Source organism: Engystomops pustulosus, chromosome 11, assembly GCF_040894005.1.
Source record: "Engystomops pustulosus chromosome 11, aEngPut4.maternal, whole genome shotgun sequence".
NCBI classification, from domain to species: Eukaryota; Metazoa; Chordata; class Amphibia; order Anura; family Leptodactylidae; genus Engystomops; species Engystomops pustulosus.
In genome coordinates this window covers 54115770-54143768 of record NC_092421.1, presented here as the reverse complement: position 1 = coordinate 54143768, position 27999 = coordinate 54115770, and the positions used below count along the sequence as shown (strand labels likewise).

Below are 27999 nucleotides of genomic sequence, written 5' to 3'. Positions count from 1 at the left end.
ATTTGCTGAATAAACAAAATATGAACAGATTATAACAAAGGAAGCACAAAAGCAAAGTGAAAATATGCAATATTTAATTATAAAAGGATACATGCACCAGTAAACCGTACCTGAGTATTATACAATAATGTATCTTCAAGAGAAAGCAATACTTAAAAGGATATTGCACGAGAGCAATGTCCTGAAAGATTTGCAGGCAACATTCATCGACGAGACAACCCATACACTGTGGCAGATGCATAATACCGATCCCAGTTACTAAGGCATATGGTAAATTATGATGGTTTCAAATATTGTTTAAGGTTCCAGCCCAGCGGTAATGAAATGAGAGGTGAACAAGAAGGTCCATGAGAACTCAGAATAGATGAAATGTGCATTAACCTATAAGGCCCTATTCTATATGTATCCGTTCTCTCTACAAGGCACTTGTGCGTTACCTAGAGATGCATGATCTGTGTGGATCACTTTGTAATGTGACCAGCGGCTAGCATTATGAGGCTGCTATAAAATTTACCTCCAGGATTCTATTTAGATTACATCAATAAATAAAAAATGGGGCACAGACCAGAGTGTCTTCTCCAGAAGATTATTGACTTGTTTCTGAAATCTTTTTTGAGACAAGTCACAACACATAATAATTAGGTGAAGACGCTCCTATATTTACATATTTTCTTTGGACCTTCTCCCAATATCACCTGGGTGATCAGTTTTGTGTTGTGGGCTTTAGCAAGTAACCAGAGACATCCCTTTTTCCACATTTGGATCATCAACCGAGGAGACCTCTGTTACTAAACTTGCAAGTGGCTGGAAGTGGTTTCCAAGTGAGCACCTTAATTGCCTATGGGTCATAACTGGAAATTGCCCTGAAGTTATAACTTGAGGCGACATAGGATTAGATCAGGGAGCCCTAGACAACACAGAAAGAAACTTGTGCGATCCAAATCCACCACCCCTCCTAACCATAAGGGAACCTGTCACCAGGGACCTCATTTTCACTAAAGACAGGTTGCAGAAGCCCATCACACCTGCAGTGAAAAAATGTCTTTCTGCTTTTTCTAAGCATTTGCATTACAATATAATTGTGCGTTTCAAAAAAAACAACATGTGACTTGCTGGTGCTGCATACTGCTCAGCTCTTGGCCCACGTCTTTGTGCTCCTGTACAGCTCCTACCTCCTGCTCCTTCACAGAGCTCATCAGTGGGAAAGGGAGAAGCTGTACAGGGACACAAAGGTGGGGACCAAGAGCTGAGCAGTCTGCAGCACAGACAAGGCACGTGTTGTTTTTTAAAATGCATCCAAACCAAAGCCCAACCCCTGGGACTACACAGAGGATTCTGTCAGGGTGCAAGGTACGTTACAACACACAATTATATTGCAATGCAAAGATTAGAGAAAACAGAAAGGTATATGTGCAATGCAGCTGTAATGGGCTCCTGTAACCCGTCTTTATTGAAAAATGAGGTCCCTGGTGATAGGTTCCCTTTGTAGATGTAGATAATGTATAAAGTGGCAGATTGCCTAAAGTGGTTGCATACAATTAAACTGACAAAATACTTGAGAAATTCTATCGGACGCTTTCCCTGAATGAGGTCAGTAGTGGCAAATACCACCTTGTGCTTAAAACGGAATTCATTGAAAAGATATGAAATGTAGGACTGTGCACAATGAGAAACAGCTGAACCCCTGGTTACAAAAATTGTTTTAGTACCCAAATTGTATACAGTTTTTATGAATGTCTCAATTTCTGAACTGAATTTTCTGAACCAGCGATGAGTCAATTGACTCCCTTGTCATACCAAAATGACCCTCTCAAACGGCAAGCAGCGCCATCTCTCTGCCCCCTGCATCCGTGCCATTCCCGATAAGCTTTTTAGCCCATTTGTGAAGACGACTGTACAAGGGGAAGCCTTTGTTTTCCCGATACAGATATAGTCCGGTTATTTCATTCCACTGTGGACTTGGCTGAGCTTCATCCACTGAATATTCAGTAACCATTTCCTTTTCTTCTTTATCCAAAGCCACAAACCCAAAAAACTGCTTGACGTTACTGGCTGCCAGGACCTTAGCGTGGACTGCGGCAGTGCGGTTGAAGAGGTCTTTCTCGCTGGTTCGGTACTGGCTCCAGTAAGCTTCCTGGTGGTAACTTATTGGAGAACAGCAATGGTGCAGGCACTTTAGAAGGAAGATCGTTGAAGCGACTACTCCAATAAGAATCCAACCAAGAAACTAGAAGGGGATAGAAAATAATAAATAGATCAATCTCCAAACAAAATGAACACAATTCCCTTCAATCCACTGTGTATGCATATTTATTTGTCATATGTAATTGGTAGCTGTGGGGGAAATTCTTAAAGTGCAAAATCAGTCACCTGCATTTAGGTAGAAAGACATGGGGACATGTGCATGCATCCAAATTGTGCATGTAGCCCGAATCTTAACAGTGAAAACAAGACTCATCCTACATTCTCACAACCAACCATGACTAAGGAAGAGGGAAAAAAAAAATGTTATATTTTACGCATGTTATCTTCATCATCATCTTTTTATTACCCATGAAAGGGTATTATATTACCTTTTAAATTTTACTAATACCATAGGATTTTTTTTTCCCCGTTTGCACTGGCTAACACGGTATAAAGATCTTCTTTTCTCTAACATTCAATTACACATCCCATAGCTCTCCCAATGCATGTGTATATAGCGCTCAGAGGAACCTGTCACCAGGAGACCCATTTTTAGCACTCCCCCAGTCCCCACAGAGCATAGTACATACACTGCCAAAGAGTTTTTGTATTGAAAATTGGTTTTACAGAAAAAAAGATATGTTATATTGTACCTTTCATTAGCATGTGCTGTGTGACTAGGCAGTTGCCAAATGGGAGGGTCTGGAAAGGAGCAGTTCCCCCCCAACCTTGGGGAACAGCTACTCCATGTGACCTTTTCAAATATATAAAAACACCTATCGCTTGCCTTAGCGACGCCCGCTGCTCCTCTACAGCCAATCCCGAGTGTGGGGAGTTATTCATATATTTGAAAAGGTCACATGTTTCCCAAGGGTGGGGGGGGGGGGAGAACTGCTCCTTTCCAGCCCCTCCCAATTGGCAACTGCCTAGTCACACAGCAGATGCTAATGAAAGGTACAATATAACATATATTTTTTTTCTGTAAAACCTATTTCTTATACAAAAACTCTTTGGCAGTGTATGTACTATGCTCTGTGGGGACTGGGGGAGTGCTAAAAATGGGTCTCCTGGTGACAGGTTCCCTTTAATGTTGCATCTAATATTTCCTGAGCTGTACACACGGGCAGAACCAGCACCATAATGTGCAGCTCGGGCAGTCGGTTCATACACATGGCCATGAAAATCACAGCTGTGGGTACAAGTCCATTGAAGTATATGAGGACATGCACTAGTCATTTAAACAATCTAAGAGGAAAACGAGGAAAATGTGTGACACAGGATGTTAATGTACAGATGGTCCCCTACCTAAGGACACCCAATAGAGGACCCCTTGTTACAGACAGATCTCTCTGCCCACTGTGACCTCTAGTGAAGATCTCTGAATTCTTTACTTTAGTCCCAGGCTGCAATGATCAGCTGTAAAGTGTCTAATGAAGAGTTGATAATTGATAATCCTTGGTACCTGATCTGCCACCAGCCGTTACCTTTATGTACAGAATCCATGGTGCACAGGCCTGTACAGTAAGGTGAAGCACACAAACATATACTGGCCCAGGGCACTCCTCACCCCTCCCCATTGAAGGCCGAGCAGCCGTCGCCTTAGTACGGCATCATATGGGACATTCACGGCAGATAGAAGAAGTCTCTCTGAATCTTTTTAGTAGGACACATCTACTGATGGTAGATGTCCTTTAAGATGTATGTGTATGCATGGTGAGAAACATAACTTAGGGAGGATAAAAATAGATAAGCCTTTCTCCTTCATGAGCACTCAGGCCGAGAATGTGGCTGGCATTTATGATAGGTCACAGGAATAACCTGGCACAGCTCAAAAGGCTCTTATGGGTTAAATGAAAAAGTCACTTACATGAACTTACTGTATGGTTCACATTGAAAGATACTATTTAGTTGGCAAACCATTTGGGGTTGCTGTATCCAGGGTATCATAGTAAAAAAGGTTAGAAAAAAAAAGACATTAGTCCATCAACTCCAACCTACAAATTATATTGCCACATTATATATGACTGTGCCCATGAGGTACAATTTAATTTCAGACTGGATTTATTGATATTGTCCTATAATATAAGCAAATAATGTTATTTTTCTGACACATGCGGACTACTCTGTCCTCCAGATGAAACACTGTTGCACGTCGTTGGTCATGTGAACTCTTTGATAAAGACCTCGCTGTTGCCAACTGTGCATCATTATTATATCTGTGAGATAACAAGATAAACGCTTAAAGGGAACCGGTCACCTCAAATTTCTCCATAAACCTGAAATAGTACCTTATACGCTTATGCAGTCAAGGGGTCAGGAGCTCTTGGTTGCAGCCAAGCTCCTTTGCCTCCTTGCGGCAGCTGAGCCTTAGACCGCGGACTCACGTCACCACAATTGTGCCAGTTTGACGCCAGCCTTCACGTACACCTGTAAGAGTCGGTACGATGCTCATGCACACCATAGGCATTGGGCTAACTCTCATTTACATCAGCATTTACATTCGTGATGCATCTGTGCAGTCTGCTGGGGACACGCAGGCCGACGCCAAACTGACGACTGCAATGATCGGATATTTTAAACAGGATTATAGCGGTGTGATACTGAGGGGAGTGAGGTCTGAGCGGCTGTGAGGCAGGGGAGCTTGACCGCATCCAAAAACGCTTTTCCACCTCCATGACTTCTGACAGACAAGAGGGGATAAATGTAAATTTTTCACAAATGTAATGTAGAGGAGCCACAGTAGTAGCATTGTGGCACATTCACCGTTTTGTACAAAGTATTGTTTGGAGTTTATGGATTAGGTTTGAGGCGACAGGTTCCCTTTTAATATCTGCAAGAATCTAAATATTCACCGATTTCGGTTAAAAATAAAGGAACTTATTCAACTAAACTGTATACATTTATTTTAGCTGGCCATTAAGCATAAACCAAGTGAGGGCTGAGAATCATTTTCCCTAAATGACCAAAAAAAAATTAAATAATTGGCATGATATAAAAGGTGAAGCTCTAATAAAGGCTTAGGTGTATTGCTGACTAGAGCTTCTGCTGACCTGACCTCTCGGAGACTGGGGTAGTTACATGACATACATGCCACTATTATTCGTCCTGCATGGCCAAATCAAAGACAATGCTCTGCCTGTCCCTTGTTTATTTCCCTATGTAGGGTTAGCCTACAACATAATGAAAAGCAATGTCAATATAGCAATGGATGGAGCCAACTGCAGTAAGTTCGGTGGTATGGTTGTACGTAGGATCTAAGCAGCCCATGAGAGTTACTTTAGATCTATAAAGGTCAGTGACTATTATGCTTATCCATAAGGTTTCAGTGTATTGGCTGTGAAATTAACATTGACTACATGCACAACAAGACAATATCGCTGAGCCCTAGTATAAATACAAGGGTATGCCTGTAAACTGCAGTCAAGCTCTAGTAATATCCCGTAAACATTGAAAACACCAATCCCTAGTTGGACTTAAATTAATTTTTTAATAGGAACCACACCATCTTGGTTCTTTTCCTTACAGGAATGGTCATATATCTTGACTGCGAGTCTAAATCCAATAAAAACATAATGGAAATAGTTTCCCCTAGCACTGTGGGATCAATAAGTCGCACGTCTGTCTCCTATACTTTTCCACACACCGATTCCAGCTTTAAAGTGACCTGTCTGACAGGTTCCCATTAACTATAACGCTTTCAAAGCATCATGTTCCAAGCAGCTTTGTACTACGGATCCAATAAGGGAACTTTTACAAGTTTTCATAGTCAACCAACCCAAATGGGAAAAAGTGGTTTGCAAACCGTGTACAAGTAACCGAAAATATGTCCAATTGTACAATCATACCTAATAAAGCAATGAGAAGACTGAAAAATTGTTCAGCATACCAAACATGCAAATATGTTCAATACAAATCTTTGTCATTTTATAGGACTGTACACACTTACCTGCGATTCGTACTTTAACCTCCGTATAACTTCTTCTCTAAAGATCAAAATATCAGCTGGTGTATCTTTGCATGGAAATTTAGCCATGTCTTCTCGTCCTTTGTCCAGTGGGAAACCTGGAAACATTATGGGGTTTAAAAACTCACTGCGGGCGCACACATACGCCTCTCCTCGGAGTAGTGAGATAACAGACCAGGTGACAGGGGCCACGGCCGCCCTCCCTGCTATAGATCCAAATAACAAGAAGGTAGCAGGGATCGAACAGTTCTTCACTGCTCTTTTCCGACATTCAGCCACTAGATTCCAGGTGTGATTATTTAATATGATGCCAATAAGAAACAAGACCAGGGCTGGCACGCCAATAGCAGCCAGTCCATACAAATAGTTTCTCTCTGGAGAACAAGGGCAGTTGAAAGCCACTACAGAGAACAGCTCCTGGCTGCCAACCGTTCCCAATGCAACCAGTCCATTGAATATCATCACATCCCGGCTCTTAAAGAACAGAGAAAAGAACTTCAAGTTTTCAGATATTAAGGAGGCCATTCTTCTGTTATTTCAACATCCAGTTGTAGAAAATGTGCAAACTTCACTGGAAAAAAAAAAAAAATAGATTGTCATTTCACTGAGCAAAACTCCAACACAAACATGTCAGCATTTTTCTATTTCCAGACTCTTACTGCAACTTCCTTTAATTTATCGGCTTCCTCTTGAGCTCTGCCTCTAACTTATACCAAGACGACAGTCTACAGATAATGATGTGGTTACAGGAGAAACAAATAACATATAAAGCGAGCGCTGCATAAACTAAACATTGGAAATCCTTCAGTTAAATTATCCTTTGATATAAAAGGCTCATTCATGACATTACTTTCCAAAACATTAGCTTCTGGAAAGTTGGAACTTGCTAGAAATCGGAATCACATGATGAAATGCCCCCATATCTTTTCTACGTGAGAATATTGTAACACTCTACACATAGATTTGCCTACAGCTACTGTTCTGTGTGTCAAGTATGTGAATTATTTATACAAAGGTAACAAGCTCCAAACAAAGATTAGAATGTTGTAAAAATCCTTGTTAAAATGTCAAGGATGAGATACATTGTAACAAAATGAATCCACCAGTTCTGTGGTATAAAAGTTCAGGAGAAACTGTATTTTTCCTTAGAGAAAATGAAACTAAAAACATTGGGTGGGATCATAGGAAGGGGATATTTCCATAGCGGCACATTGAAAACAAATCTGCAAGTATTGTTATGTAATAAGTGGATGCAGATGAAGACCTTTCACATGCTACAGGTGCAATCTGCTCTAACTTCCAGAACAGACAGGTTATATATACTGTGGACATCTACTCACTTATACATCCAGCACCAGGACTGTGGTAATCTTCTAATATTTGTTTTCTCTGTCCTAAAATCAACCAGAGCCTCTCCATGTTGTAGCTTCCCAGGCTGCTACAGTGTGCAAGAGCACTTCCCCCTCCCACTGTGTGAAACTTCCTCTGCTACCATGAGATTACAACAGGCAGAGGGAGAGGGAAGTGCTAACTGAGCAGAAGTGGAGGGCGAGTCAGTGTAACAGCCTGTGAAGGTACAAGTAAAATTTGAAACATTGATATTAGAAGGAAGAAGGCCATGGACGACAAACTTTTGCTTTGAGTGGTCCAAGATAAAAAGAAAAAAGGCAGATGCACATCCAAGTGCTGACATTGAAAAACAGGTAGCTGTCCGGATATTAGGTAATTTACCAGTATAAATCTATTAATAGTTCTGAACTACTTTCTTGATAGGTAAAGTGAAGCCTTCCCAAACATAGAATGGCTGCAAATGGAGGGTCATATGATATTAGCGGTCCTTGAACAATTGCCCTGCCAGGACTTTATGATAGTATTCATGAATATAAGATTTAAGTCCTGGCAGGGCGATTGTTCATGGATCACGTGTTCCTCCACCTGCGGCCATTTTATGATCAGAAATGTCTGGCTGATGAGGTAAAAGACAGGAGGCTTCACTTTACATATCAACACAGATACATGTTGTATCAACATGTGTTCTTTTCACATCCATGGAAAAAAAAATAATCATCTACAACTAGCCAGAAGTTTTTTTTTTTTTACGGATCCATTGACCTGTATGGAAGTCCATGGTTTGCATGTGAGAAAAAAAATTGCCAGTCCTGGCATATTTTTAAGCACGGACCACAGATCAGTGAAAAAAACGGGTCTGTTTGCTAGCCGTAGAAAAGCATAGAGATGTGAATTACGGTGGTGTGAAAAAGCATTCAAGGGCATCTACCACTAGGATAAAAGACTGTACGCAAATTAACCTGAGGCTCCAGGCTTCATTAACACCTATGGAGGCTGGAGCCCCACAGGCTCATTTACATACAGTCCTTTTTCCGGGTGGTAGATGACCCCTAAAGGACATCTACCATTAGTTTGACTGATGGTAGATGTTCAGGATTAGATGCCTGTTTCTTTATGCAGTAACTGAAATTGTAATTGAAACTGCATATTATCTCAGATAACAACTTGTAATATGTAAATGACCCAGATTTTAATTTATTCCACCCCTCTTGCTGTAAGCCTACTCTTGCTCCAGGCTAGGAGCCGGTCGGTGACATCAGAGCTGAGGTGTGGAGAGAGCACTCCGCTCACTTACATATTTTTAAAAGTTATTTTCTGAGCTAATATGCAGTTTCATTATACTGGCGGTCCCCTACTTAAGAACACCTGACTTACAGACAACCCCTAGTTACAAACAGACCTCTGGATTTTGGTAATTTTACAATAAACAGCTGTAACAGTTATCATAGGTGTCTGCAATGATTGTTACTCCTGATTCTTATGACAATCCAACACTTAAAATCCAATTGTAACAAAGACCAAAAAACATTTGTCTGGGGTTACAATTATAAAATATACAGTTCCGACTTACATACAAATTCAATTTAACAACAAACCTACAGAACCTGTATGTAACTCGAGGACTGCCTGTACGCCAAAAACGATTCCAATTAGTGCATAAAGAAATGGGCATCTAACGTTGGACATTAACCATCAGTAAAGCAGATGGTAGATGGGCAAGGAGAGACAGGAGTCCTAGGTACAGCTTCTTTTATCCTCCAGTTTCAGCTAAATGTTGCATCTATTTCCCCACCATTGCATGCAAGCACTACAAAAATGGCCTCATATAAAAAGGCAGGATTGGTCCCCCCATGTCCAGCACAGGGAAGAGAAGCAGATATGTCACCTACAAACCACGGCTGTGATACATCCACAGGCGGTCCCCAGGTTATGTACAAGATAGGTTCTGTAGGTTTGTTCTTAAGTTGAATTTGTATGCAAGTCCGGACTATATAATTGTAACCCCACCAAATTGTTTTTGGCCTCTGTGACAATTGGATTTTAAAAATGTGGGATTGTCATGAGAACCAAGATTAACAAAAAAATCTTAATTGCAGACACATTTCATAACTTTTATAGCTGTTTATTGTATCCTGGGACTAAAGTACAGTAAATTACCAATTACCTGGTAAGTCTGTAAGTCGGGTGTTTTTAAGTAGATGACCGTCTGCATTGTAATATACAAAAAAAAAAAACCCTGAGAAAATGAGCCATGAAAGAATCAAGTTCTCGTGGGAGTAAGTTTGCCTTTTTGGTCTGCTGGCAAAGACAAATGCACTTGTATGTAAAAGTATAGTATTATTATTCTTTTTTCCTTGAAAGGATGACTATGACAGCGCTGCGTTAGCAGGACAACTCCCCAGGAGAAGAATTCCTGTAATTGTATAGAAAGTTATCCTATAGCAAACAAGTGCCGACCTGTTTGTAATACTATCCAGGATGTTACCTAGAAAGAAACCAAAACAAAAGTGGGCAGTAGGTAATAGCAAGAGCATGGGGGAAAACTTCTTGATATGTAAAAGGCACAAATATTTTTTATTTTACTCTAGATTATGCCCCCTGTACACAAAAAGGCACAGGCTCCTATTAACCCTTCTTATTCAGAATGCAGCCATTCCAAGAAGTCTGTATTGTGGAAGTTTGGGGGGAGGGTGAGTAGGGGAAAACTACTGACATCTTGTGTTTTTTTCAAGGCTGAGAATTTGTGACGTCTCCTTAATTGAAATCTACCACCAGAATAAAGGATTGTAAACCAAGCACACAGATATTGGTGGAAGATGCTCTTCTTGTAGCTTTGTATGCCCTTTCTTTTTAAGAAAAGGAGGTTTTAAAAATTATGCAGATGCAGATGAGCCTTCAGGTCTCCAAACTCCATTGACATCTATGGAGCCTGGAGCCTCTGAGGCTAATTTGCATAATCAGTGAATCCTTTTAATTGTAAAAACAAGGTCCAAAGAAGCTAAAAGAAAAACAGCACCTGCCAGAGGCGGCACACACCAGTGTGTCAGTGTGCTTGGTTTGCAATCCTTCATCCTGGTGTTAGATTTCCTTTATGTTTGGGTGTGTTCCTCGCAACACGAACATATTGCTGGGGGTATCCCCTGACCAATCACAGCTATGGCTAGTAGCATCAATTTGCTGGACTGGCTGCACCAAGCCAGCAATATGTCCCGGTCACGCAAGACGCACTCAAATTTAAAGGACATCTACCACCAGAATGAAAGCCTGTATGCAAATGAGCCTAAGGGGCTCCTGGCTCATTTACATGTAGTCCTTCATCCTGGTGGTAGACGCTCTTTAACCCCTAGGCGCACCAGGACGTTATAGTACGTCCCGGTGGCTAGATACTTAGCGCACCAGGACGCACTATAACGTCCTGCTTCTGGCACCGGCTCACGAACGGAGCCGGTACCAGAAGCAGCGGCTGTCAGCTGTCTAGTACAGCTGACAGCCTGCGCTAACACCCGCGATCGGAGCCGACTCCGATCGCGGGTGTTAACCCCTTACACGCCGCGGTCAAGCATGACCGCGGCGTGTAAGGGTCTTCCCCCTATGGATCGGATCCCCCGTGCCGCTTACCGGGGGATCCGATCCTCTCCTGGGCAGCTCCGAGGACTGGCATGTGCCCCGGAGCTGCCCGGTTTCCATGGCAGCCAGAACCCTTCCGGGTCTGACTGCAAACTGTCTGAGCATGCGCAAGCATGCTTAGACAGTTTACACTGCTCTACAATAAAATAGTATTGTAGAGCAGTGTATTGAACTTAAACCAGTGATCAGAGTATCACTGGTTTAAGTTCAAGTATGTAGAAGTAAAATTATGCAAAAACACTTAACACTACACATTATAATAAATAAAAAATAAATACATAAAAATATAAGCCCCTAAAATGTCACTTTCCCATAAAAACCCTTAATAAAGTATAAAAAACATAAAAACACAAAAAACCCCGCATGTTTGGTATTGCCGCGTTCGTAACAATCTGCATAATAAAACAGAATTGTTACTGGACCCGCACGGTAAACGCCGGAGGAAAAAAACGCAAAAAACGTTCCGAAAAAAAGATAATTTTTAATTAATACCCTATAAAAAATGCTCTAAAAAGTGATTTAAAAAATTTTATGCACTCTAAAATAAGCCCACTAAAAAGAACAACTGTTCTCGCAAAAAATAAGCCCCTAACCAGATTTGTCAGCCAAAAAATAAAAAAGTTATGCATATGAATAGATGGTGATGCTAAAATGAATAAGATTTTCTCCAAATTAGTTTTTATTCAGTACAATTGAATAAAATACACAAAACCCCCACATATTTGGTATCCCTGCGTCCGTAACAATCTGCATAATAAAACAGAATCGTTATTAGATCCGCAAAGTGAACCCCGTAAAAAACAACCTCAAAAAACTCTCTCTGAAAAAAAGATGATTTTTTATTAATGCCCTTTAAAAATGCTCTAAAAAGTGATTTAAAAAAGTTACGCAATCTAAAATAAGACCACTAAAAAGAACAATCCTTCTCGCAAAAAATAAGCCCTTAAACAGATTTGTGAGGTGAAAAATAAAAAAGTTATGCATATGAAAGACGGTGATGCTAAAATTAACAACAATTTTGCCAAATTACTTTTTATTCAGTAAAAATGGGAAAAAATAAAAAATATATATAAATGAAGTATTTTTGTAATCGTGGCGACCCATAGAATAAAAATAATATACTATTTTTATGGTATGGTTAACGGCCAAAAAAAAAAACACATAAAAATGTTCCTAAAAATTGACGATTTTCATTTCCTCCACCAACAAAGCTTTAATTAAATCTCACCAATTAGCTATAGATGCCCCAAAATTATGTACCAGAAAAGTGCATCTCATGTGGCAAAAGAAATAAGCCCCTATAGGTCATCAATAAAAAAAGAAAAAAATTATAGCCTGTACAATGTGACATAGCAAATCGGATCTGGATGGCGCCTCCTTCCCTCCTATGCCCGGCCGTGCGCCCGTACAGCAGGTTACCACCACATATAGAGTATCCGTGTACTCGGGAGAAATTGGGTAACAAACTTTGTGGAGCCTTTTTTCATTTAATCCATTGTAAATGTTTAATTTTCCACCCAAAATGAGTGTATTGTGAAAAAATATTACAATTTTCAGACTGCACCTCCGTTTTGCTTTAACCCCTATAAAACACCTAAAGGGTTAACAAACTTCTTAAAAGTGGTTTTTCATACGTTGAGGGGTGTAGTTTCCACAATGGGGTAATTTATGAGTCTAGCTATTATTTAGGCCTCTCAGTGTCAATTAGAAGTTGAGCAGGTCCATCTAAATACGGGTTTTGGTGATTTTACAAAAAATGTGAAAAATGATACCTAAATTCTGAGCCTCATAACATTCTAGTAAAATATGTGGAATCTTAAAAAAAACATGCCAACATAAAGCAGACATTTGGGAAATGTAAGTTATGAATTTATTTGGGTGCTATGACTATCTGCATCAAAAGTAGAGAATTTAGAACGTTGAAAATATAGAATTTTTCCAATTTTTTGCCAAATTTTGTTTTTTTTCATAACTAAACGCAAAAGATTTCATCCAAATTTTTAAACTAATTTGAAGTACAATGTGTCACGAGAAAACAATCTCAAAATCCCCTGGATATCTCACAGCGTTCCCACGGTATAACCACTTATAGTGACACAGGGCAGATTTGAAAAATGGGTCCGCGTCCTTTAGGCCAAAAGATGCTGTGTCCCGTAGGGGTTAAAGTTTGGGTCTGCTCATCTCTACTTACTAACCTTTAATGAAAGAAAAAAAATGCTTTGTATGAACACAGCCAAAATGAACTTTTGCCCCATAACTTCAGAGGGTTCACAAGAAAAACCAAAGATGGACTGGGAAAGAAAACACGATGATCCCACTTGGGGTGTATTCACATAATGCAGATGACGTACAATCCCAAAACTTAACAAACACATGATTTTACCAAGAATTTGAGATAATTCCCCCAATAAACGAAAACAGAATGACCATTAACCATGTGACAGAACCGTACATTCAGTGTGTGAATACAGCTGTATAAAGCAGATGGCTGATGCAGTGCAGACCTCGGGGCTCATTTCTCATAGCCTGAAGCCATCATCTTCCTCTCAGGAAACATCTACATGGAGAGTGGGAATGTCACATTGGGATGTATAAAACCCTATGGAGTGTAACTGTAATAATACAGTGATACATAACATAATAACAAGTATCAAACTCTATAAATATTTCTTCATAAAAACTAAAGAGAAACACCAAAAGCCAACAAGAAAGTCCCGAGCCCTTCCCTCCACACAGCAGAAAGTTACTGGAAAGTCATGAATCATCTTCTCCTGCTCCTTGTGATGCTGGAGGAGCCATCACTCTCAGCTCTGCTGTGTAATATGGATAATATCACTTACCCTTCCCTCTCAGGGGGCTCTCAGCTTGTGCACAGCCTTGCAGGGAGCCGGAGATCCTGGCAGCCAGGGCGGAGACTCTCCTGAAGAGCGGCTCAGACTCCTCCGTGCAGGCGGTGTCACGTGACCCCCACGGCCAGCACGGAGGAATCCTGCCAACATCTGACGGGGATGCGAGTGTTTTCCTGCTACTTTTTCCACATGTTCCAGAGCAGAAGTGTACCAGCTCCTAGATACAATAACATGTGCGTCTACAAGAGGTTTATATTTATATCCCCGAATATTATACCGATATGTAAAGCTAGCAGTATAGACAGTCACATACACTCTGTATAATTCCATTCACTCAGATGCTGTTTACTATAAAATGATTAGTATTGAGTTTTAGTTACTATATCCATGAAATTATTCAGTCCCATTTGGCGGGCTTTTCTGTCAGCGATGGCGTCCTCCTCACACATCACCTCAAGCATAGGAGGGGGAGGCTAACCTATATTATCGCTATATCTAGTGCAGTGATATAACTCGCTCTAGGCTGGGTTTCTGTAAAGATGGAAAATCGTGTTTTTCTATGTTATAGGTGAAATATGTTGAAAATATGTATAAAATGTAATAAAATCAAGATGTCGCAGTGTTTGCCACAAAATTTGCCTGATTGTATTGCAATATCACAGCGTTTACGTAAACACAATGTTAATACGTGTGCTCACATTGTGTTACCGTTGCATTTATGAATTTATACAATTGAACAAATGTTCTCTCCACAGCTATTGAATTGTTTTTAAAGGTGCTGTCCCAGTCCCACGTTGCGTTTTGTCTGGAAACGCCTGCGATCAGAAAAGAGCCACTTTAATGCAAAACACCAGTGGTTCGTTCCTGACCGGTGGGTGCGGTGTGGTCTGCGTTTGCAAACGCAGTCAAAACGCAACATGGACCAGCGCCCTTAAGCGCAATGTAAACAACACCTGAGGCGTTGTTCACATGTGGCATTTACATTGCATTTTGAAACCGCTAATTACATTGCTGTTAACATTTGTGTTTATGCAATTCAATAACTGCGTGTCAACAAACTCAGGGTGCGGTCACACGTGGCACTTGCTTTGCATTTACAAACATAATGCAAGACACCGGTTTGTATTCGCGCTCACACTTTTCACCAGCGCTGCATTTCCTAACGCAATGCTAGCGCACAGGGCGGGACTCGGAAATATGCGTTTCCAGTGAAATGCATGCGAATGGTAACTAGAAGCCGGTGTCTGCACTTTGTACATGGAAGCGAGTGTAGGGGGGGGGCACTGTGTACTTGGAAGCGAGTGTAGGGGAGGGGGCACTTTGTACTTGGAAGCGAGTGTATGGGGGGCACTTTGTACTTGGAAGCGAGTGTAAGGGGGGCACTTTATACTTGGAAGCGAGTGTATGGGGGGCACTTTGTACTTGGAAGCGAGTGTAGGGGGGGGCACTTTGTACTTGGAAGCAAGTGTATGGGGGGCACTTTATACTTGGAAGCGAGTGTATGGGGGGCACTTTGTACTTGGAAGCGAGTGTATGGGGGGCATTTTATACTTGGAAGCGAGTGTAGGGGGGGCACTTTGTACTTGGAAGCGAGTGTATGGGGGGCACTTTATACTTGGAAGCGAGTGTATGGGGGGCACTTTATACTTGGAAGCGAGTGTAGGGGGGGCACTTTATACTTGGAAGCGGGTGTATGGGGGGCACTTTATACTTGGATGCGAGTGTATGGGGGGCATTTTATACTTGGAAGCGAGTGTATGGGGGGCACTTTATACTTGGAAGCGAGTGTATGGGGGGCACTTTATACTTGGAAGCGAGTGTATGGGGGGCACTTTATACTTGGTAGCGAGTGTATGGGGGGCACTTTATACTTGGAAGCGAGTGTAGGGGGGGCACTTTATACTTGGAAGCGAGTGTATGGGGGGCACTTTATACTTGGAAGCGAGTGTATGGGGGGCACTTTATACTTGGAAGCGAGTGTAGGGGGGGCACTTTATACTTGGAAGCGAGTGTATGGGGGGCACTTTATACTTGGAAGCGAGTGTATGGGGGGCACTTTGTACTTGGAAGCGAGTGTATGGGGGGCATTTTATACTTGGAAGCGAGTGTAGGGGGGGCACTTTGTACTTGGAAGCGAGTGTATGGGGGGCACTTTATACTTGGAAGCGAGTGTATGGGGGGCACTTTATACTTGGAAGCGAGTGTAGGGGGGGCACTTTATACTTGGAAGCGGGTGTATGGGGGGCACTTTATACTTGGATGCGAGTGTATGGGGGGCATTTTATACTTGGAAGCGAGTGTATGGGGGGCACTTTATACTTGGAAGCGAGTGTATGGGGGGCACTTTATACTTGGAAGCGAGTGTATGGGGGGCACTTTATACTTGGTAGCGAGTGTATGGGGGGCACTTTATACTTGGAAGCGAGTGTAGGGGGGGCACTTTATACTTGGAAGCGAGTGTATGGGGGGCACTTTATACTTGGAAGCGAGTGTATGGGGGGCACTTTATACTTGGAAGCGAGTGTAGGGGGGGCACTTTATACTTGGAAGCGAGTGTATGGGGGGCACTTTGTACTTGGAAGCGAGTGTAGGGGGGGCACTTTATACTTGGAAGCGAGTGTAGGGGGGGCACTTTGTACTTGGAAGCGAGTGTAGGGGGGGCACTTTGTACTTGGAAGCGAGTGTATGGGGGGCACTTTATACTTGGAAGCGAGTGTAGGGGGGGCACTTTGTACTTGGAAGCGAGTGTATGGGGGGCACTTTATACTTGGAAGCGAGTGTATGGGGGGCACTTTGTACTTGGAAGCGAGTGTATGGGGGGCATTTTATACTTGGAAGCGAGTGTAGGGGGGGCACTTTATACTTGGAAGCGAGTGTATGGGGGGCACTTTGTACTTGGAAGCGAGTGTAGGGGGGGCACTTTATACTTGGAAGCGAGTGTAGGGGGGGCACTTTGTACTTGGAAGCGAGTGTAGGGGGGGCACTTTGTACTTGGAAGCGAGTGTATGGGGGGCACTTTATACTTGGAAGCGAGTGTAGGGGGGGCACTTTGTACTTGGAAGCGAGTGTATGGGGGGCACTTTATACTTGGAAGCGAGTGTATGGGGGGCACTTTGTACTTGGAAGCGAGTGTATGGGGGGCATTTTATACTTGGAAGCGAGTGTAGGGGGGGCACTTTGTACTTGGAAGCGAGTGTATGGGGGGCACTTTGTACTTGGAAGCGAGTGCAGGGGGGGCACTTTATACTTGGAAGCGAGTGTATGGGGGGCACTTTATACTTGGAAGCGAGTGTATGGGGGGCACTTTATACTTGGAAGCGAGTGTAGGGGGGGCACTTTATACTTGGAAGCGAGTGTATGGGGGGCACTTTATACTTGGAAGCGAGTGTATGGGGGGCACTTTATACTTGGAAGCGAGTGTAGGGGGGGCACTTTATACTTGGAAGCGAGTGTATGGGGGGCACTTTATACTTGGAAGCGAGTGTAGGGGGGGCACTTTATACTTGGAAGCGAGTGTATGGGGGGCACTTTATACTTGGAAGCGAGTGTAAGGGGGGCACTTTATACTTGGAAGCGAGTGTATGGGGGGCACTTTATACTTGGAAGCGAGTGTAGGGGGGACACTTTATACTTGGAAGCGAGTGTATGGGGGGCACTTTATACTTGGAAGCGAGTGTAAGGGGGGCACTTTATACTTGGAAGCGAGTGTAAGGGGGGCACTTTATACTTGGAAGCGAGTGTAAGGGGGGCACTTTATACTTGGAAGCGAGTGTATGGGGGGCACTTTATACTTGGAAGCGAGTGTATGGGGGCATTTTATACTTGGAAGCGAGTTTATGGGGGGCACTTTATACTTGGAAGCGAGTGTAGGGGGGGCACTTTGTACTTGGAAGCGAGTTCAGGGGGGGGCACTTTGTACTTGGAAGCGAGTGTAGGGGGGGCACTTTGTACTTGGAAGCGAGTGTATGGGGGGCACTTTATACTTGGAAGCGAGTGTATGGGTGGCACTTTATACTTGGAAGCGAGTGTAGGGGGGGCACTTTATACTTGGAAGCGAGTGTATGGGAGGCACTTTGTACTTGGAAGCGAGTGTAGGGGGGGCACTTTGTACTTGGAAGCGAGTGTATGGGGGGCACTTTATACTTGGAAGCGAGTGTATGGGGGGCACTTTATACTTGGAAGCGAGTGTATGGGGGGCACTTTATACTTGGAAGCGAGTGTATGGGGGGCACTTTATACTTGGTAGCGAGTGTATGGGGGGCACTTTATACTTGGAAGCGAGTGTAGGGGGGGCACTTTGTACTTGGAAGCGAGTGTAGGGGGGGCACTTTATACTTGGAAGCGAGTGTAGGGGGGGCACTTTGTACTTGGAAGCGAGTGTAGGGGGGGCACTTTGTACTTGGAAGCGAGTGTATGGGGGGCACTTTATACTTGGAAGCGAGTGTAGGGGGGGCACTTTGTACTTGGAAGCGAGTGTATGGGGGGCACTTTATACTTGGAAGCGAGTGTATGGGGGGCACTTTGTACTTGGAAGCGAGTGTATGGGGGGCATTTTATACTTGGAAGCGAGTGCAGGGGGGGCACTTTGTACTTGGAAGCGAGTGTATGGGGGGCACTTTGTACTTGGAAGCGAGTGCAGGGGGGGCACTTTATACTTGGAAGCGAGTGTATGGGGGGCACTTTATACTTGGAAGCGAGTGTATGGGGGGCACTTTATACTTGGAAGCGAGTGTAGGGGGGGCACTTTATACTTGGAAGCGAGTGTATGGGGGGCACTTTATACTTGGAAGCGAGTGTATGGGGGGCACTTTATACTTGGAAGCGAGTGTAGGGGGGGCACTTTATACTTGGAAGCGAGTGTATGGGAGGCACTTTATACTTGGAAGCGAGTGTAAGGGGGGCACTTTATACTTGGAAGCGAGTGTATGGGGGGCACTTTATACTTGGAAGCGAGTGTAGGGGGGGCACTTTATACTTGGAAGCGAGTGTAAGGGGGGCACTTTATACTTGGAAGCGAGTGTAAGGGGGGCACTTTATACTTGGAAGCGAGTGTATGGGGGGCACTTTATACTTGGAAGCGAGTGTATGGGGGCATTTTATACTTGGAAGCGAGTTTATGGGGGGCACTTTATACTTGGAAGCGAGTGTAGGGGGGGCACTTTGTACTTGGAAGCGAGTTCAGGGGGGGCACTTTGTACTTGGAAGCGAGTTCAGGGGGGGCACTTTGTACTTGGAAGCGAGTGTATGGGGGGCACTTTATACTTGGAAGCGAGTGTATGGGGGGCACTTTATACTTGGAAGCGAGTGTAGGGGGGGCACTTTATACTTGGAAGCGAGTGTATGGGAGGCACTTTGTACTTGGAAGCGAGTGTAGGGGGGGCACTTTGTACTTGGAAGCGAGTGTATGGGGGGCACTTTATACTTGGAAGCGAGTGTATGGGGGGCACTTTATACTTGGAAGCGAGTGTAGGGGGGGCACTTTATACTTGGAAGCGAGTGTATGGGAGGCACTTTATACTTGGAAGCGAGTGTAGGGGGGACATTTTATACTTGGAAGCGAGTGTAGGGGGGGGCACTTTGTACTTGGAAGCGAGTGTATGGGGGGCACTTTATACTTGGAAGCGAGTGTATGGGGGGCACTTTATACTTGGAAGCGAGTGTAAGGGGGGCACTTTATACTTGGAAGCGAGTGTATGGGGGGCACTTTATACTTGGAAGCGAGTGTAAGGGGGGACACTTTATACTTGGAAGCGAGTGTTTGGGGGGCACTTTATACTTGGAAGCGAGTGTAAGGGGGGCACTTTATACTTGGAAGCGAGTGTATGGGGGACACTTTATACTTGGAAGCGAGTGTATGGGGGCATTTTATACTTGGAAGCGAGTTTATGGGGGGCACTTTATACTTGGAAGCGAGTGTAGGGGGGGCACTTTGTACTTGGAAGCGAGTGCAGGGGGGGCACTTTGTACTTGGAAGCGAGTGTAGGGGGGGCACTTTGTACTTGGAAGCGAGTGTATGGGGGGCACTTTATACTTGGAAGCGAGTGTATGGGGGCACTTTATACTTGGAAGCGAGTGTAGGGGGGGCACTTTATACTTGGAAGCGAGTGTATGGGAGGCACTTTATACTTGGAAGCGAGTGTAGGGGGGGCACTTTATACTTGGAAGCGAGTGTATGGGGGGCACTTTATACTTGGAAGCGAGTGTATGGGGGGCACTTTATACTTGGAAGCGAGTGTATGGGGGGCACTTTATACTTGGAAGCGAGTGTATGGGGGGCACTTTATACTTGGAAGCGAGTGTAGGGGGGCACTTTGTACTTGGAAGCGAGTGTATGGGGGGCACTTTATACTTGGAAGCGAGTGTATGGGGGGCATTTTATACTTGAAAGCGAGTGTAGGGGGGGCACTTTGTACTTGGAAGCGAGTGTAGGGGGGGCACTTTGTACTTGGAAGCGAGTGCAGGGGGGGCACTTTGTACTTGGAAGCGAGTGTAGGGGGGGCACTTTATACTTGGAAGCGAGTGTATGGGAGGCACTTTATACTTGGAAGCGAGTGTATGGGGGGCACTTTATACTTGGAAGCGAGTGCAGGGGGGGCACTTTGTACTTGGAAGCGAGTGTAGGGGGGGCACTTTGTACTTGGAAGCGAGTGTATGGGGGGCACTTTATACTTGGAAGCGAGTGTAGGGGGGGCACTTTATACTTGGAAGCGAGTGTATGGGAGGCACTTTATACTTGGAAGCGAGTGTAGGGGGGGCACTTTATACTTGGAAGCGAGTGTATGGGGGGCACTTTATACTTGGAAGCGAGTGTATGGGGGGCACTTTATACTTGGAAGCGAGTGTATGGGGGGCACTTTATACTTGGAAGCGAGTGTATGGGGGGCACTTTATACTTGGAAGCGAGTGTAGGGGGGCACTTTGTACTTGGAAGCGAGTGTATGGGGGGCACTTTATACTTGGAAGCGAGTGTATGGGGGGCACTTTGTACTTGGAAGCGAGTGTATGGGGGGCATTTTATACTTGGAAGCGAGTGTAGGGGGGGCACTTTGTACTTGGAAGCGAGTGTAGGGGGGGCACTTTGTACTTGGAAGCGAGTGCAGGGGGGGCACTTTGTACTTGGAAGCGAGTGTAGGGGGGGCACTTTATACTTGGAAGCGAGTGTATGGGAGGCACTTTATACTTGGAAGCGAGTGTAGGGGGGGCACTTTATACTTGGAAGCGAGTGTATGGGGGGCACTTTATACTTGGAAGCGAGTGTATGGGGGGCACTTTATACTTGGAAGCGAGTGTATGGGGGGCACTTTATACTTGGAAGCGAGTGTATGGGGGGCACTTTATACTTGGAAGCGAGTGTAGGGGGGCACTTTGTACTTGGAAGCGAGTGTATGGGGGGCACTTTATACTTGGAAGCGAGTGTATGGGGGGCACTTTGTACTTGGAAGCGAGTGTATGGGGGGCATTTTATACTTGGAAGCGAGTGTAGGGGGGGCACTTTGTACTTGGAAGCGAGTGTAGGGGGGGCACTTTGTACTTGGAAGCGAGTGCAGGGGGGGCACTTTGTACTTGGAAGCGAGTGCAGGGGGGGCACTTTGTACTTGGAAGCGAGTGTAGGGGGGGCACTTTGTACTTGGAAGCGAGTGCAGGGGGGGCACTTTGTACTTGGAAGCGAGTGTAGGGGGGGCACTTTGTACTTGGAAGCGAGTGCAGGGGGGGCACTTTGTACTTGGAAGCGAGTGTAGGGGGGGCACTTTGTACTTGGAAGCGAGTGCAGGGGGGGCACTTTATACTTGGAAGCGAGTGTATGGGGGGCACTTTATACTTGGAAGCGAGTGTAGGGGGGAAGTAAAATACTTTTGTAGATCAGCTCACTATAAAGTCCAGACAATCCTCACTCCTTTGGCTGGTGCCACACGTAGCGCTTTGTAGCCTTCATGTTCCTTTTTTGTCCGATGTGCTGTGCTGTATTTTGCCGTTTTAAATGGATTAAATAAATTTTGACATTTTTATCGACTTACCGACTCCTCGCATCCAGCTGGATACAAGTCTTCTTTCTTGATTGTTGCTAGTGTAGGGGGGGCCACTTTGTACTTGGAAGCGAATGTATGGGGGGCACTTTGTACTTGGAAGCGAGTGTATGGGGGGCACTTTATACTTGGAAGCGAGTGTATGGGGGGCACTTTATACTTGGAAGCGAGTGTATGGGGGGCACTTTATACTTGGAAGCGAGTGTAGGGGGGGCACTTTATACTTGGAAGCGAGTGTATGGGGGGCACTTTATACTTGGAAGCGAGTGTAGGGGGGGCACTTTATACTTGGAAGCGAGTGTATGGGGGGCATTTTATACTTGGAAGCGAGTGTATGGGGGGCACTTTATACTTGGAAGCGAGTGTATGGGGGGCACTTTATACTTGGAAGCGAGTATATGGGGGGCACTTTATACTTGGAAACGAGTGTATGGGGGGCACTTTGTACCTGGAAGCGAGTGTAGGGGGGGCACTTTGTAATTCGGTATCTGTGGAGCAGCATTTATCACTCATCATCGCTCTATCAATCTGTATGTCTCTGGCCTTCAATCAGAGGAAAATGGAGAAGGAATTGTAGGTTGTTTGGTGACTGATGTAAAAATATCGACAAAATTAGAATAAAAATATTTGAATATAGTATATTGATCAATGAGTATAGAAAAAATTGCTTTACCTCTGTGAATATCACACTTAAATGTGTAGTGAGTTTGATCACACCTTGATTTACTGTATCTTATTTTATGTAGCTCTCTGATTTTTTTCATGAGAACTAAAATTTATATTATTTAATTTTAGGAGCTGCAGCCTTCCATTAATTCTTCAACGTGGCTTCAGTATTAACCCTTTAACAACTTGGTGTCATTTAATATTCCACGCTGTGTACTGGAAAGTGGGAAAAAAATCCTAACATGCTAAAATTGTCAAAGAAGCTCACATTCTCCCGACACTTGTCCTAGCGTCAACAGGTTTTATTGTGTTTTAATTTTAAAAAACAAAAACCTTTTGTGCTAAAAAATTTCTGTAGTTTTGACTTATTTTGACCCCAATGACGTTTTCATACTACAGTGTACGGAGCTGTGTAAGGTGTAATTTTTTGCAGGACGAGCTGATGTTTCATTGCTACCATTTTTGGGACTATACATTCTTGTTATCACTTTTTATTGAGGGTGCGTCAACACGTTCAGTTTTTCCGACAGCAGAGTTTATAGGAACTACCAGACTTACACTAAAATGAACAATAATGGCAAAGGCACTATAAAGTGGTCCGGGTGCATATAAAATTCATGGGTGGTGCTCAGCCGGCTAAAACTAACGTATCCCAATAATGAAAAAGAAGACAAAAGTTGCGGCACTCACCCAAAAAACGGACCGCTTCGTCTATAGTTGGAAGCGAGTTTATAATTGATTTTAAAGGGGATGTGAGAAAAACAATTTTAGCTAAACGAAAGGTGTCAGCTAGTTACTAGTTCTCTATAGGAACCTGCCATTAGCTGTATTTGTGAAAAAAGTGCTGACAAGTTCCCTTTTACACGTTTGTGATTGAATTTGTTTTATCAGTTCTAGGGAAGGGTGTATGATTTATATTTGTTTAAACTTTTTTTTTCTTTTATTATTTTTTTTAGCCCTCTTTATAATCCCTTAACAGCCTTATGTTGTATTATTACATCATAGGTTGTTAAAGGGTTAACAAGAGACTCTTATCCCTTTGGGGTAATCTGTTCATTGAGTAATTTCTGGAGGTTAGGCAGATTATACTTTCCTATTACAATTGAACACTAGAGGGCAGTAGTACATGATATAGTTACTGTAAAATCACTCAGGCAATCATGACTCTTCTCTGCTCTTTTTCACATTGCAGTAGATTCTTTTTTTTTTTTTATAGGTAAAAGGGTGAAATTTCACTTAAAAGCGGGAATTTTAGAAAGGACATTTCATACCCTACCTGAAGGATCTAGTTTAAAGAGACCCTGTCAGGTCAATAAAACACTTTAGCTGCACATACTAAAGGAAGCAGTCCCATAGCAATCCCCATTCATAGCACTGTCAAATTAATAGCATATTGCAGAAAGCAGCCACCACTAATACCGGCGGTCGGTGCTAGCGCTGGTCGTGGGTATTAACCCTGGCCGTGCTGCCGAAGGGTTGTTGCGATAATCACTCCCCCCCAACATCATTGGGGGCAGGATCGGTTGCCATGACTGCCTCGGGTCTTCATCAGACCCAAGGCTGTCTAGTTTCTGCAGTTTTGTTACAATGAGCCAGTGGCAGAAAATAAGCCCTCACACAGTTCTGTACACGAAAAAAATAAAAACGAATTTTGACCGTGGAAAGCAAGCAATGCGGGGAAAAAACCCTGTGTCTTTAAAGGGTTAATGGAGTAAAATCTGGTCCCTTTAAGTAACACAATGATATTTCAGGCTGCAAACCTTGCACTTGGTGATGTCACAGCACAGGGATTATGCATACAGGGATGATTCACACAATTATGTCATAGTGAAAGCATAATATATAGGGTGAAGTTATAGCGCAGGAATTATCCTCATAAATATGTTTCCCTTCCATGCTAAACTGTATATTGTGCACATAGTGAAATGACAGTACTGTATAGCAGTAGTGAAAAAAGGGAAGACGCAGTATAAAGGGAAGCACAAAGCTGAAGAATAATTTGTTCTGCACGCATGAGGCTCTATATATGAAATGTGTTTCATTCATCATCTATAGTCATTACTAGGTGTATCTTACTTCTGGGTGAAGAGGGACCCCTATAAAGTTTGCTTCCCGTGCCAGCCTAATAATTGATATTGTTTGTGTATTAAAAAGTTATACAATTTTCCATTATAATTTCTGTATCAATTTAGCATGGTTTTCTAGATCTCCGCTTGCTGTCATTCAACAGGAAGGTTCATTGTTTACTTCCTGTGGTCAAAAACCTTGCCCATGGTCATATGGTGTCACACAGGTTTGTATATACATATATATGTATGAATGACAGCAAGCAGAGATTTAGAACACCACAAGAAATTGATACAGAAAGTATTTTGAAAAATTGTGTAGATGTTCATTACACACAACATCACCAGAGCTCATAGCCAAGAGTTTGTATTTGGATAAGTGTCTGTCTGGTAGGGGTTCCTCCCTCAGCAATCACTACATTGGGGTTGACAAATGTCCCTTGTGAACAGTACTGTCGTGTGAATGCTCGACTACTTCTCTACTCACTTCTATGTTACTTACAAGGTGACGGGATTAACTTCAGACCCATGGAAGTGAATATAGTGGTGGCTTAAAGGGAACCTCTTACCAAGGCACTATTTTCCATCTATCATGGGTTCCAAAAGCCCATAATGTGACAAAAGCTTATGTGCTGCCACCCCACCTTGGGGAAGCCATGTACCGTACTATAATGCCGATATCAGATGTTGTACACATCCCACAAACATGACAAAAACACATAAATTCTTTTGTCATATTATGGGCTTTTGGAACCTGTGATAGATGGAAAATAGTGCCATGGTGATAGGTTCCCTTCAAAATGCAGCCTTGCTAATACTCATGGCACAATTTGGGACCTGGCAGCCCAACCTCCACCAATACCACATGTAAAGTGTCCAGTTTTAGCAAATGGTAGATATTGTTTGTGTCATGAAAAGTTAGACAATTTTTCATTATAATTTCTATATTAATTCCTCATGGTTTCCTAGATCTCTTCTTGCTGTCATGCAGCATGAATGATAGAAATCAGAAATTTAGAAGACTGAGGAAATGACACAGAAAGCATATCGACAAATTGGATAATTTATTATTATATAAAAAAATTTAATTTTTTTTTGCTGAAAGTGGACAACCCCTTTAACCTGGTGAATAAATGTCATTAGTGGGGGAATCCTTTAACTATCCCTCCAGCCTTGTAAAATGTATTCTAGGAGTAATATATAGGCTAAAAAAATATGGGTCTGTTTTTGATTTTTATTTCCCCATCTTTCTATTACAGGTAATGGATTGTATATGCAAAAGGTAAGCCTGAGAAGACAGAAGGGACTGCATTATGTAAATATATTTCACTCATTGTATGAAGATATTACAAGACAGAGAACTCTGCTATTCTATTTATACTGTATAAACATCTTGAAGTGCCTCTTTAAAATCATTAAATAGAGTGTGAATGATTCTGTTCTGCTTACAAGTAGAGTTGTCAGAACTGTTTCCTCTGGGTGATGTAGAGGTTAAGCAGGTTTCAGACCAGTTAAGTGACTTAAGGAATAAAGTCTTTAAGATCACTGAAGAAGACTGAGTTCAGCCTCGAAACTTCAAAATCGTCACATAGCACATATTTTCACTAGAAGAAGAATACCATATATGTATTTGATAGTAAGGAAGGAAATTGTGTGGGTACAAGCAGCAAAAAGATAAATGTAGAAAGAGGAAAAGGCAGCAGTTGTATCCAGAGATTCAGAAGTTCTCTTTATTCATCAGAAAGTGATGTAACGCTTCAACCCAATGATATTTGAGCATCAGAAAGCCCCTTATACATTAGCAACTCGTATCACATTTGCAGCCTGTGCTGGTTGGATTGTCCTGTCTGAATGCTAAGTATCCTGAAATGAACTCGGTATGTCATTTTTGTTCCGATTTTCAGTGTTCTAACCAGCACATGCTCCCGGTGTGATGCGACTTGGATGCCTCACACTCGCTAGTTTGTAAAGGGCCTAACTTTTGAAGATGATGGAAAAATGTATATGTTTCGCTTCTGATCCGGTTACTCTAATTGCTTTTTATATACAGTTAGATACCAGTGTACTTGTAAAATAAAATAATGCAGTATTGGGGCATGTATTTATGGCACAACTGTTGTAGTTCTTCTTTAAGTCATGATGTTTGTTAAAGGAAATCTACCATCAAAATCCAGCATGATTAACCAGGGGCACTTGCCGTACCCATAACTAGGAATCGTGAGACTGGTGATCTTATATTTGTTATCCATGGCTTCCTTCCTTCTAAAATCAACTTTTATAATTATACTAATGAGCCTGAAGGGCTCTGGTGGGTGTTTTCTTAGCCCCTCAATGCTGTAGCTTCACAGGCTTTTACAATGAGCAGAGCCGGTCTCCCCCTGATCTTTCTGCTGCTGCTTGATTACACAGGCAGAGTGTGAGAACAGGGAGTTGGATAAGACATGTTCTGCTCATTGTAACTGCCTGTGAATGTGCACCACTGAGGGGCTCTGGTAACGCCCCCAAAGCCCCAAAAGATTACCATAATCATAGTGTCTGGATCTATGAAACCATGCTTCTCTGGTTTATCATAGTTGATTTTTATGGTAGTTTTTTACTCCACCATTAATCCCTTTTAAACTACCTGCTTCTTTTTTTTTTTATTTTCTCTCTACATCTCTAGCTATTTGCAGTGTATTTGATATCATTTTGTAAAACCCTGTGCACATAAAGGAGATCTGTAAAGCAGTGCTCAAAGAAGCCTAATTATCCTTAAAAAGATTTTTTTTTATTAGAGATATAAATGACTTATCCTAGAAAAGGATCATCAATATCAGATCGGTATTGATACTACATACGGCACCCCCACCAATAGGCAGCTTCCTCTGGCATCAGGAATAATACAAGGACTGGAGACTATAGTTTAATGGAATATGAGCTGCAGTAACAGTTCCTGACGCAGGCTATAGTTAGAGCAAAGGTAGCCTCACTCGGCCCTTTACATGCCCCAGACCAGGAATTGCAACTTTTTCAATTCTTGTATACCAGTACGAGCCATGATGAATGATTAATTTACACAGGTGTCAATGCAAGCTTAATAAACCACCCCTATCGAAACATGAAACCTGGCGGCCTTATCTTAGTTAACATCCCTACCATAACTGAGCCATTCACAAACAGGAATAGGCATGATTCTTATTTCCTTCTTCCTTCCCAATATTCACGCAGGTTTACAGCATTGGAAAGGGCATAAATACCAACCTATCATTGACGCAGTAAAGAGATCTCCA

At 42.9% G+C, this 27999-nt stretch overlaps 1 protein-coding gene and 1 long non-coding RNA gene across 4 annotated transcripts; one reads left to right on the top strand and one right to left on the bottom strand.

Annotated features, from left to right (window-relative positions):
- Window positions 1–52: 52 nt before the first annotated feature.
- On the bottom strand, window positions 53–14209 carry CALHM2 (calcium homeostasis modulator family member 2). 3 transcript variants are annotated; one of them, XM_072129648.1, is made up of 3 exons: window positions 13966–14209; window positions 6131–6719; window positions 53–2227 (listed from the first exon to the last, which is right to left on the bottom strand). In XM_072129648.1, the coding sequence occupies exons 2-3, from the start codon at window positions 6671–6673 to the stop codon at window positions 1811–1813; spliced, it is 960 nt and encodes a 319-aa protein (XP_071985749.1). In that variant the 5' UTR covers window positions 6674–6719; window positions 13966–14209; the 3' UTR covers window positions 53–1810. The 3 variants fall into 3 exon arrangements, with proteins under 3 accessions (XP_071985749.1, XP_071985750.1, XP_071985751.1); XM_072129649.1 differs by lacking the exon at window positions 13966–14209 and adding an exon at window positions 13873–13893; XM_072129650.1 differs by lacking the exon at window positions 13966–14209 and adding an exon at window positions 13578–13598.
- LOC140105642 (uncharacterized) lies at window positions 14048–27999 on the top strand. Its single transcript, XR_011850617.1, has 3 exons — window positions 14048–14207; window positions 25990–26012; window positions 27938–27999. It is a non-coding gene; the product is annotated as an uncharacterized lncRNA (long non-coding RNA).

What these genes read in the sequence shown, in the direction of transcription:
- CALHM2 (XM_072129648.1), bottom strand. Translation starts at nt 6,673, where the DNA reads ATGGCCTCCTTAATATCTGAAAACTTGAAGTTCTTTTCTCTGTTCTTT. An exon ending in GGTTAAAGTACGAATCGCAG is followed by an intron (nt 2,228 to 6,130) that starts GTAAGTGTGTAC and finishes ATCCCCTTCTAG; the next exon opens with TTTCTTGGTTGGATTCTTAT.